Source organism: Alosa alosa, chromosome 23 (assembly GCF_017589495.1).
Source record: "Alosa alosa isolate M-15738 ecotype Scorff River chromosome 23, AALO_Geno_1.1, whole genome shotgun sequence".
Lineage (NCBI taxonomy): Eukaryota > Metazoa > Chordata > Actinopteri > Clupeiformes > Clupeidae > Alosa > Alosa alosa.
In genome coordinates, this window is record NC_063211.1 from 21,490,113 (window position 1) to 21,502,612 (window position 12,500).

At 44.5% G+C, this 12,500-nt stretch overlaps 1 protein-coding gene across 2 annotated transcripts in view; it reads left to right on the forward strand.

Moving 5' to 3' along the window:
• The window catches only part of tanc1a (tetratricopeptide repeat, ankyrin repeat and coiled-coil containing 1a), a 73,390-nt gene that overhangs the window by 36,241 nt on the left and 24,649 nt on the right, over positions 1–12,500 (forward strand). For both annotated transcript variants that reach the window (XM_048234359.1, XM_048234360.1), the window contains 3 exons: positions 347–459; positions 3,240–3,414; positions 6,485–6,856. In XM_048234359.1, the coding sequence (XP_048090316.1) occupies positions 347–459; positions 3,240–3,414; positions 6,485–6,856 (660 nt within the window). The remainder of the gene's footprint in view (positions 1–346; positions 460–3,239; positions 3,415–6,484; positions 6,857–12,500) is intronic.

Consider the following 12,500-nt stretch of genomic DNA (forward strand, 5'->3'; position numbering starts at 1 on the left):
GTGTGTGTGTGTGTGCGCGCATGTACATAGCCTACTTATAGGGGGTTGCTCAGGTGTGGTATACAGTTGAAATGAGGGTACATCAGTCCTTTGTGTATTTGTTCTTTATATAACACTTCCTCTGTTTCACCTCTTCTTCTCCACCTCCCTCTGTCTCTCTCTTTCTCTTTCTCTATCCCTCCCTCCATCCTCCCCTCTCTCTATCCCTCCCCTCTCTCTCTCCCTCCCTATCTCTCTCTCTCTCTCTCTCTCTCTCTCTTTGTCTAACCCTCCCTCCATCCTCCCCCCTCTCTCTCTCCCTCCCTCCCTCTCTCTCTCTATCCCCCCCTCTCTCTCTCTCACTCAGAGCCCTGCTCCTCCCTGGCGGCTCAGGAGCTCATGACACGTTTGGGTTTCCTGCTGGGAGAGCGCATCCCTGGCTCGCCACGCGTTCCCATGGAAGACCGGAGCCTGAAGAAGGTACGTACTCACACACACACACACACACACACACACACACACACGCCACTCAGCCATCACTCATCCTCCGCTGGCATCCTCCACTTGCTCACTCTCTCGCTCCTCACATCCCATCATATCCCTCGCTTCCCCCCATCCTGAAATCCCCCCCCCCAGTGCAACAGCTGCTGTTGCAGCGGAGATGGAGGGAGATGGAGGGATGAAGGAAGTGTGAGTGAATGAGTAAGAATGAGTGACAGAAGCAGGGAAAGAGAGAAGGGAGGTGGGTAGAGGAAGAATGAGAGAAAGATGGGAAAGGAGAGAGAGAATGACAGAGAAAGGATGAGGGGTAAGAAAGGGGAGATGAGACTTAAGGAAACAGAGATAGCATCACTGTGTGGATGTGTTGCTTTCTTTTATTGTTGTCGTTTGTGCTTATATGTATCTTTCCTCCTGTCTCTCTTTAGTCTTGTGAGAGACTACTGAAAGAGGCTGACATTTGATAGTTTGCTGCTAGTTTTGCTGTGTGCTTGTTTATTTTATTTTTTTAAACTTCCGTTTTGAAGTTTGCTACACTTTATTTGATGAATTCACCTTACCCTGGGGGATGACAAGGGGACTTTTTTGGCTTAGAACCGACGAGTGTGTCCTTGAATAGCAGCCAAACTTCCTGACAGTTTGGGAATAGTCTGCACCTGTGTGTTTGTGTGTGTGTGTGTGTGTGTGTGTGTGTGTGTGTGTGTGTGTGTGTGTGAACATATTCACACTCTTTACTGTAGCTGTCCTCATTTCCAAACCTCTGAGAGTTTTTGGCCAGGTCAGTTCTGCATCAGTGTTACCCTTAAACTAGAGCACTTCTTCACCTTCTTCATCTTCAACTCCCTTTCTTCTATCTTTCTCTCTCCTTCTCTCTCTTCCTTCTGTCCCTCTCCATTTATCCCTCTCTTTTTTTCTCTCCCTCTCTCCACCTTTCCTCTCTCTCTCTATCCCTCTCTCTGACATCACACTGATCTTGGTGTTGAATCTGCGCAGCGGGATCTGCTGGGATCTTAAGAGGCTCTTCTTTCTCTGGGTTCTGAAGATCCTCCTCTGTTTGAGCAAAGGCTGTGCGGCCTGAGGGGCCTCTGCTGCTAAAGCTTTTTTATCAGAGGCACTGGAAGCCATAAAGACACGTCCCTGAGTGAACCAGGACCAGTGTGTGTGTGTGTGTGTGTGTCAGACAGATACAGACAGACAGGCAGACAGATATGTCTCTGTGGCTGTGCAGAGGCAAATCTTCTCACCACAGATGTCAGGCAGGTGAGATGTCCTCAATTCAGAGTCTGGAGGTGGTGTGTGTATTGTGTGTGTGTGTGTGTGTGTGTGTGTGTGTGTGTGTGTGTGTGTGTACAGTGTGTGTGTGTGTGTATGTGTGTGTGTGTGTGTGTGTGTGTGTGTGAATAGTCTCTGAGGTTTTCGTAAAAGGACCAGGGCAGTGCAACACACAAATTCCACATACACACACAGATGTATAGACACTCACACACTTTTTCAATTCCTTTTTTCCTATTTCCTATCAATATAGCATACAACATAGAACAATAGCAAAGGACCTTGCAGAAACAGAGTCTGTTTCTGTGTGTGTGTGTGTGTTTGTGTGTGTGTGTGTGTGTGTGTGTGTGTGTACAGTCATGTTTGTGTGGCATTAGTTTTGCACTCACCCATTTGCCTCTGGACTTCTCGATCTGTTTCCATGGCTTGTTTTGCCAGCAATGCACATTCCTCCTCCCGAACCTCTCCTCACTTTACTGCCATGTTAAAGGTGTGTGTTAGAGGCAGCGAGGTCTCTGGAGTGTCTGCCCGCACTGAATGTTCCAGTCTAGGTCCATGCCAGGCTCGACCCCATGCCAGGCAAGACCCATGCCAGTCTTGGCAGGGTGCATGCTTCGCTTTGGGTTGCTTACTTTGGAAACAATTATTTTTCAAGTAGGCCAGGCAGTGGGTTAGTTTTATTTTAAGCTCTTCCCTTTTATGGAGGCACGAGATTTTGTGATTAAAGCGAGAGGAGAATGTATTTTCCTTTTTTCCCCTTTGCATTTCTTCCTCCCTCTTTCTCACTCGTTTTTTCTCCCTTTCTCTTTACCATTTTCCCATCATTCTCCCTTCATCAATCTCTCCCTCGCTGTTGCCACCCTCTTTGTTACCTTTCTCTGCCTCTCATCCACTCTTCCGTCTTTCTCTCATTCTATCATTTTGTAACCCTGCAGTGGAGGGCTAGCTCAGAATACATAGGCATTGGTTACAGCACTAATCTCAGTCCTGCTCTCTTAACAAGGGTGTTCTAATGAGGCGAGAGGGTCTCCTTTGGTGTGTGTGTGTGTCTGTGTGTGTGTGTGTGTGTGTGTGTGTGTGTGCGCGTGTGTGTGCGTGTGTGCTCCTCACGCTCTTGGGGGTGACACACATAGCATGGGAGCATGTGATGCTCCTGTAATGGAGAGTCTTGCTAACTGCTTTTCTCTATCACCCTATTTATTCTCTTGTGTTTCTTTCTATTTTAATCCCAGCATCTCGTATCCCATACTCTCCATCCCTCTCTAAACTAACCAAGCACCCCCCAATCTATCTCTTTGTCTCTTTTAATACAATGTGTAGTCACCAGTCATATTGTCATATATTGTGTGTTGTCATATATTACATGTTTTAGACGAGTATAGTAATATAAGGGATTGAATACTGTTTCAAAAACAACCTTAACACCCACCTCTCCTGCTGTTCTCTCTCTCTCTCTCTCTCTCTCTCTCTCTGTCCATCTCTCCTGTTAGTGTGTAGTGACCAGTCAAGGCGTGAGTCCGTGCTCCACGCTGACCAGCAGCACGGCGTCCCCCAGCACCACGGACAGCCCCTGCTCCACCCTGCCCAGCTCAGGCCAGCCGGCCGCCTGCACCTCCCTCACCTCCCCCAGCTCCACTCTTGAGAGCAAGGACAGCGGCATCATCGGTGAGTCCTCCACAGTCCTCCCACCATCCTGCAAGAGGATGTGTGCTGTGTTGTGTTGTGCACTGTTGTGTTGTGTTGTGTTGTGTTGTGTGGTGTTGTGTTGTGTTGTGTTGTGTGGTGTTGTGTTGTGTTGTGTTGTGCTGTGCTGTGTTGTGTTGTACACTGTTGTGTTGTGTTGTGTTGTGTTGTGTTGTGTTGTTGTGTTGTGTTGTGTTGTGCTGTGTTGTGTTGTGTTGTGTTGTGTTGTGTTGTGCTGTGTTGTGTTGTGTTGTGTTGTGTTGTGTTGTGTTGTGTTGTGCTGTGTTGTGTTGTACACTGTTGTGTTGTGTTGTGTGGTGTTGTGTTGTGTTGTGTTGTGTTGTGTTGTGTTGTGTTGTGTTGTGTGGTGTTGTGTTGTGTTGTGTTGTGTTGTGTTGTGTTGTGTTGTGTTGTGTTGTGCTGTGTTGTGTTGTGTTGTGTTGTGTTGTGTTGTGTTGTGTTGTGTTGTGTTGTGCTGTGTTGTGTTGTACACTGTTGTGTTGTGTTGTGTGGTGTTGTGTTGTGTTGTGTTGTGTTGTGTTGTGTTGTGTTGTGTTGTGCTGTGCTGTGCTGTGTTGTGTTGTGTTGTGTTGTGTTGTGTTGTGCCCTGTTTGTTGTGGTTATGGTTATTGGATTTGGCAGACACTTTTGTCCAAAGCGTTTGTGTTTTGTGTTGTGTTGTAGGAAGTCCTAAAAGCCAATACTGTTCCTACATTTGCTCACTGGTCATCGGCAGTTTAAAGTATTGATGACTCAGCAAGTCATTAATATCATTGATATCTCCCTTGGCGCACTCCACTGGGGTTTCCATGGACTCTTCCCAGTCCATCAGCTAACAGTAGTCAATAGCGCTTGAGTAGCATTGTTCATATGCCTAACCAAGATGTGTCAATCCCTTTTCAGTCATTGTTACATTCAGTTACTTTCAGATACATTCAGAAACTCTGATTCTAACAGCCAAGAGAATGAATTGTCTTATGACTGTAAGAGATTGGTCATTATCAATGAAAGCAGTCTTACCACTTTTCAAAGATGGCGTCACGGAGTGAAGTACAGGGCAGTGCTGATGAATCCTCTTGTCTGTGTGTCTTTGTGTCACTCTTTCTTATGGTTTCTCTTTATGGCTTATTTTGGTTATTCTGTGGTTATTCTATTCTGTGAGAGGCTACATTCAAACACAGCTAGAAGCGTTGGGTGTGTTGTTACGCACTGTCCTGTCAGCGTCACAGGTCATGTTTCCAACCAAAACAGATCCTTAGGATCTCTCCATGTCCTGTGTTTTCATCCCCTGCCAGGCCTTTTATCTGTGGACAGTGTCCCTAGCTGGGCTCTCGCTTAATATAGCCCTCATTTCTACTTTTAGAATGGAAGAAACACACAAAGAGTTCCAAGGTTGAGCAATGGGGAGTCTGATGTTGAGCCTCCACCCCTCTGTGATCAAACTACGAGAGGGAAAATAATCTGAAGAGGCCTTGCAAAGCCCAGTGTGAATTCTGAAAACAGCATCATAACAGTCATATGACTGTTACAGTACTAATGCTGGTAATGATTATGTAACATCCTCAATCATTTTTGCTGAGTACAGAACCTGGTTAACATAGTGGTTCAAAGTTAGATTTTCTTTTTCATCCAGCTCAGATTTGGATTAGAGGTACGGTGCGTAAGCTTTCAGAAAGGCTGAAGGAAACCAATGTCTTGCCATTCTATTTGACTTAGAAGCTCTGAACTAGTTATTTGAGGACAAAAAGTCTGCTTTAGTCTTTGATGATGATGATTTGATGATGTGCAAATCCCAGCAAGAAACTCTCAGCTATGGCTTAGCAGGTAGATCTTTTTTAAACACTGAACACCTCAGTGAGTATCTATCCAGGTGTTCAGATCCATCCTCCCCAGGTCTTATTCTTCCTTTCTCCTGTCTTAACTGTGCTGAGACTGTATGTGAATAGTGATCATTCCTCGTGCTTATGTAAAGCCTAGGTGCTAAAACAGCCTGTTTTTGTAGCTGTCAGGTAAAGTACGTACTCCCTCTACTTCTCCCTCTACTCTCTTTATCCTACTGTCTTTCTCTCTTCCTTTTTCTCTCTCTCTCTCTCTCTCTCTCTCTCTCTCTCTCCAGAGCAGTTTTCATCTAAGTGCTGTTAGTTAGAGAGCTGCGGGCAGTACGAGGCGTCCTGCTGGGATAGCAGGTCTTTACAGGAGATTTTTCAGGACGAGAGTTCTGAGATGCTGACAGCACCGGGAGTTAGTGCAGTGCAACGCTACCGCTAATTCCCTGCGTCTTTCTTCGAACAAAAAGACTGTCGCGAAAATACTGTAGGGGGATCTAGGAGGATAAATTGGAGAGTCAAGGGATGGATTTGGGCCGCACTGAAAACTGGAAGGGGGGGGTGTTTTGTTTTGCTGTGTCTGTTTGAGAAGTCTAGCTTTGCACTGCGGCGTAGCTGTATCTGCGGGCTCTGAATTTATGGTGACAAATCTAGGACAACGGCGTCACCCTCCCCAGTTCCTCTGAGCTCCGACTCTAAGGGATCCTCGAAGTAGGACGTCTGCAGCGCGTTTACCTTGAAATGATGCAGTCTTAACCCTCTCCTTTCATACCCACGGAATGAAAGGGAAAATGCACAAAAACATGATGTATAAAGCAAATACGATGACCCAGCAACTTTAGTCAACTTTGTTCATTTCTGTGTGTGTGTGTTCGAATTTGTTTGAAGCCATTGTGTGTGTGTGTGTGTGTGTGTGTGTGTGTGTGTGTGTGTGTGTGTGTGTGTGTGTGTGTGTGTGTGTAGAGGAGAGAGCTGGTACGTTTTTGTTTGTGTTACACCAGGCTTGTGTACTGTTATCTATGTCATTGACTAGAGCTGGGGAAGGTGAACGTGGACTATATCTATCTATCTATCTATCTATCTATCTATCTGGTTATCTATCTATCTATCTATCTATCTATCTATCTGGCTATCAAGCCTGTTTATGTCAGTGCATCCACCACTCAATAACCCAGCCATCCATCCATATAACACCCTCTCCTTCTCTCTGTCTTTCTGTGTCTCAGCGACAGTGACCAGCTCGTCTGAGAATGAAGACCGGAGCGGTTCCAGTCTGGAGTGGAGTAAAGATGGCAGCCTGAGCGTCCGAGACACCACCACCACCACCACGACCACCACCACCACCAACAACAGCATCAGCAGTGGCTGCCCTGGCACAGGCGCAGGCAATGCCAGTGTGCATCATGCCTCAGCCCTGCCACCCGCGCCCTGCTCACCCGTCACCGAGGACGGCCCTAGCACCACACCTGGCAACGCTCCATCCACCAGACCCGGACCGGCGCCCTCACCTGCCGGCCCGCCCACAGACACACCCATGCCCGCGTCCGCAGCCTATCACAGTGGCTCCCTTGTGATGCCCCGCCCGAACTCAGTCGCGGGTAGGCTCTGAGTTTTGTTGCCATTTTTATTGTTGTTGTTCTTTTGTTTGTCTCGACTAGGTAGGATTTTGGAAAATGTGCTTATTTAAAGTACCGAAGGCAAATCATGTTCATTTTTGGCATACAACATTTTTAGGGGTTTTGAAAGGTGCTGAATTCAAATCTTCTGTATGCCAGGCTCAAAAATGTCCCATAATGCCTCAAAATGGAGAAATCCAATATGGCCGCCGCCGCCAGGTCAAAATCGTATTAATCACTTATCTTTTGGACTGTACAAGGTAAAAACCTGAATGTAATGTGCTTTTATATGTTTTCACATATAGGGAATTCAATGCCATGCTCAGATTTAAGATCAAGACTAGAGAAAATGCTTGAAATTAATGTATATGGTTAAAATTGTTGTCTCGGGTAATGAATAATTCATGAAAAAAGGACCATAAAACAGGTTGATGGCTTTTTGAAACATTTACTTGAAACATGTTTAGAAGCAAGGTTGATTACCATATTTTAACTATCTATTTACATTATTTATCTGTATTTTAACTATTTATTTAGTATTTGAAGAAAATGCTTGAAACTCTTAACCTAAAGGCCTATGTTTAAAACTGTTACTACTAGATTTGCCTACTAATGAAATTGTACCTCAGCCTATTGTTTTTATGTCCAGTGTGCTATGATGACATGTTTGACATGATGACACCCCTATCCTTACCCCTACACACACAAATACCCATATGTAACCCTGAATGAGGCCACACCCTCTATCTATACACTGAGGAGGCGCTTGTGAATTATGTCGCTCCCCTCACATGATGCTCAGCAGTAACTATAACATAATATCATAACAATTTGTTTAGGACCATGTAATACATCTGTAATAGCATGTAAATATTGTTATGTGAGGATTATATATAGGCTAACTGAATAGTGCTGGGCGGTATACCGGTTCACACTGTATACCGGTGTATATTTTCGTTATGAAATTAATTTTTAATATACCGCCATACCGGTGTATTTGATTAGCCTACACAACATTTGGAACGCTGCGCCGCGCGACAGTGTTTCAGACGGGACTTTTTTCACACGCACGCATGATGCCACTGTGAGGGTAAACACAAAACACCTTAAGTTTTTCCCCTAAAGTATGACCCTTAAGGCTTAATTTCTCCTTAGGTAAGGGGTTTATTTAAGGGTGTTGCACAGAATAATACCTTAAATTGTTTCTTTAGTTAAGGAAAAACGTTAAGGGTTACTGCATTGAAAAGGATTTAGCCTACCGTCACGAAAATTCTATTGAGATTGTTCAACAGCTGTAACTAGCTGGCTAGTAGTAGGTGATGTCGTTAGTTAGCAACCCACCGAACACAGTGAAGTTTAATGATCATTCATCTCACCTCACAAGAATATTCGCTGAAATTATCCAGGTAGCAAGTAAAGCATGTTATAGACATGCACTGAGCAATACTAGCTGGCTAGTTAGAAATGATCCTGACTGTCATCAGTGCACCAAAACAAACTTTTTTTTTGTTAATGTTTTGCCCTAGCTTAACCGGCGAAGCTCATGGCAGGCTAACAAGACATCCACATCCACATGAAGTTAACGTTAGCCTACCACTAACGTCATGTAAACCACACAATAACAATACTGTACATTTCTGATAGGCCTATTTGACAGAGTAAGCATATTAACAGAGAGGTTTTATTTTAAATTGTATCATTTTCAAAAAAGTATAATTATTGCAAGTTGCACTACTTTTTGTATTGGTTTTATACAAGATATACTTGTGAAATTTGCACAGTAAAAGTTCTGTATTTTGACTGCAATTGTCTTTGCATTCTGATTAGATTCTTCATTAGAATCATGAGTGGCTCTTTGTAAACAGCATCATTTTCTGGGGCCATGCAAAACTGCATTACCATTAGTGTGGAGTATTCTACATCATGACCACCCTTAGTCAATGTACTACAGCAATTCCTCTCTCAACCTTTAGAAAATGCTGTGAACATCTGATTATGCATGAAAAAAAAATACCGTCATATACCGTAAGAATTTTGAAAAATACTGTGATATACATTTTTGGTCATACCGCCCAGCACTATAACTGAATAATTAATATATTATAAGAAACTAAAAAAAATGTTAGCTAGTTAGCCTTTGTGAATTGGAAGAAGCTAACTAGAGCCTTCACTCTCCGGGATGTGGGCCCCCTCTTGACAAGATGTCGGCCGCAGCATTCAAGGAATGAACTGCTCTGAGAGAGCTGAACAGGGGATGAGCCCAGAGCCACAGGTCTGTCGCCAGGCTGCAAAGACCTGGAGACCCCAAGCCCCCCGGTCCTCACCATCACATGTTGGCCTCTTAGCCACGGTAGAAAGTGCCGGAGGGCAAGGACAGCGGCCCTCAGCTCCAGGACATTGATGTGCTGGGATAGCCATGGGTCCGTCCAGAGACCATTGATGCCCTGACCATCGAAAACGGTGCCCCAGCCTACTGGGGATGCATCTGTAAATACGACCCGGCGACGGACCACCAGTCCCATGGCACTCCCCCTCTCGGTGTTGGCGTGATCTCTCCACCAGTGTAGGGCCCTGTGAAGTCTGCGGGACACAGTCACCATGGCCTGGGAGGGCCCTTGGGGGCACAGGCCTAGGCTCAACAGGCACCTCTGGACTGGGAGCATGTGAAGGAGGGCAAGGGGGACTACCTGCACCATTGCCACCATAAGGCCCAAGAGGCGAAGACAGAGTTTCCACTCCTAAGTGTGTAGCCTACCTCTTCATACCAAGAAGTTTCAAGAATTGAATAGAATAGAATGGATTAATTATTAAATAAATAGGAAAATATGCATTATTAAATAAATAGTTAAAATACAGATAAATAGATAAAAACAGATAAATAATATAAATAGATAGTTAAAATATGGTAATCAACTTTGTTTCTAAACATATTTCAAGTAAATACTTCAGAAAGCCATCAACCTGTTTTATGGTCCTCTTTTTTCATGAATTATTCATTATCCGAGACAACAATTTTAACCATATACATTAATTTCAAGCATTTTCTCTAGTCTTGATCTTATGGCATTGAATTCCCTATATGTGAAAACATATAAAAGCACATTACATTCAGGTTTTTACCTTGTACAGTCCAAAAGATAAGTGATTAATTAGATTTTGACCTGGCGGCGGCGGCCATATTTGATTTTTTCCATTTTGAGGCATTATGGGACATTTTTGAGCCTGGCATACAGAAGATTTGAATTCAGGACCCTTCAAAACCCCTAAAAATGTTGTATGCCAAAAATGAACATGATTTGCCTTCAGGGTTAATTTCTTTTAAAAATTGACCTAGACTCTCACATTCCGAACTCTGTTGCTGCTCGCTGCATCTGTGTTGTTGTCGGCGACTGCTGTGTGCTGTCATCTCTGGTGACAGCTGAGGGATGTTTTGCATGGCTACAGGCTAGAGAAATGCACTGTGCTCTCCGCACAGGTGTGTATGTGGGTGTTTTTGTGTATGTGGATGTGTTTGCATACGAGTGTGTAAAGGAGCGAGAGAGAGAGAGAGAGAGAGAGAGAGAGAGAGAACTCATTTGTGTGTGTGTGAGAGAGAGAGAGAACTCATTTGTGAGAGAGAGAGAACTCATTTGTGTGAGAGAGAGCGAGAGAGAGAGAGAAATAGAGAGAGAGAGAGAGAGAGAGATCCCCGGGGGAATCTTATCTGTCTCTGTGAAGCTGCTCAGGTGTGCGAGAGTTGACAGAGTAGAGCATCCATATCTGCCAACATCAAATGCCAGTCGCCTTGGATACAGACTTGCATGCCTGGGTACACTCCTGATTGGCCAACTAGGTTGATGACAAGCCCAGAATCAAGAAGGCTCTCGTCAATAGTGCATTAATAGTGAGATACTATATGAAGAGATGAGGCTGATGAATCTCAGCTTGAGATGAGAAGAGAACAAAATGAGTCAGAGGTCACTAGTTAGATTTTTGCAGGTGAAGGTGTCAGCTCCTCAGACTAAAGACATTGTAAGGACTGTTGATTTAGCTACTCCAATTAGCAATGCTATTGGTAATAGCTGCCCCGTTGCTGTTTGGAGGGAAAACACACCAATGCCTGTCTCCTGTAGCTTCTTTGGCTGTTATTTTGGAGGCAGCAGCAGCACACCATATCTGCAGGCTCAGCATGCTAAAACGAGCTCAGTCTGATTTTTTAAATAAATTGTTTTCACTAAGCTAAGAGAACCCTTAATCTTCTTGCAGTTTGTCAGTGGAGCGATCGAGGTAGCATTAAGTCCAGCCACAGATGTTTGCTTCGTTTGAAAAACGAGAGCACCACAAGCACTATGTGTACATTTCACATTGATGCTTACCATTAACCAACATCAAAGCAAGCCAGTTTCCATGGTCAGCAAAGCCCTTCATGCTAAATAGTTTGGTGACAGAGAGTTAGTGTTTAACATGTTGTAATCAGGGTAGGAAGGGTTGCTTCAAATCACATATAAAAAAGAGACAAGCGACACAATGCAGAAATGTTAGAGAATGGAAGAAAAAAGACATGATTAGCTAGCTGTCAAGAGATGCTCCCACCATCATCCGTCATCTTGAGTAGTTTGGGGGGCTTTGTTCACCAGGAATCCAGTGTTTGTTTGTAATCTCTTTTCCCAGTGCCTGGAGAGGGGTTTGGGTCTGACACAGAGTCCTGGTCCAGGACCATAGTGATGCAAGAGGGGTCTGGCATGTTGCCCAAGCCTGGCCAAGCTTCCTAGAACTCAGCCTGTGGTCTAAACTAAGGCCCCTACCCTATGGCTGGTTTTCATGGACGCTGAAGAGGGATTAAACATCCCAAATAGTCTCCACATTATTAGCATGTCAAACAGTGCATGGTGGGTAGTGTGTTAGTTATCTTTAATATTTAGGGAACTAACAGTTAGTCGTCTTTTTTTTTTTTTTTCATTTCAATTTATCCTCAGTTTTTTGGTTGATTTTGACTAGAGAAGACTAGAAAAGAGCTGGAAAATACACAGGAGAACTTACATGTCCATCTCTCTCTCTCTATTTCTTTGTCTCTCCCTCTCTCTCTCTTTCACATCCACTCACACACTACTCGATCTTTGTCTCTGTCTCTTTCACTCTCTTTCTCTCTCTCTCCCTCTTCCCCACTTCCTGGTTCTGTCCATCCTGCTCTCCCCCCCCCCTCTCCTCGTGCCACTGGCACTGCACACACCTCACAGATGAGGGCAACGTGATGATGATGCTCATCCCCTGGATTTTTCCTCCTGCTTGATGCCAGATTTGAGCAGATTATGGCGTTTCAGTCAGACAAGATTACAGACCGGATGAGGGTGTGTGGGGGGAAGGGGGGTGTGGTTGGTGTTTGTGCAGAGAGGCTAGGCATGAATGACCAAGTGAGTGAATGGAAGAGCGAGAGAGAGAGATTCGGAAAGGGGGAGGAATGGAGAGAATAAGAGGAGAGAGAGAGGAGAAAATGCATGAGAGTTTGTTTTCTCTGAAGACTTGGTGTTCTTCTCAGAGGGATTCGTGTGTTCAGAATGGTCACCACTTACATGCAATTTCCACATTTTGTCAAGTGTGATTATGTAAATAATATACATGTTGCATTAGTGTTGCATTAGTGTTGCAT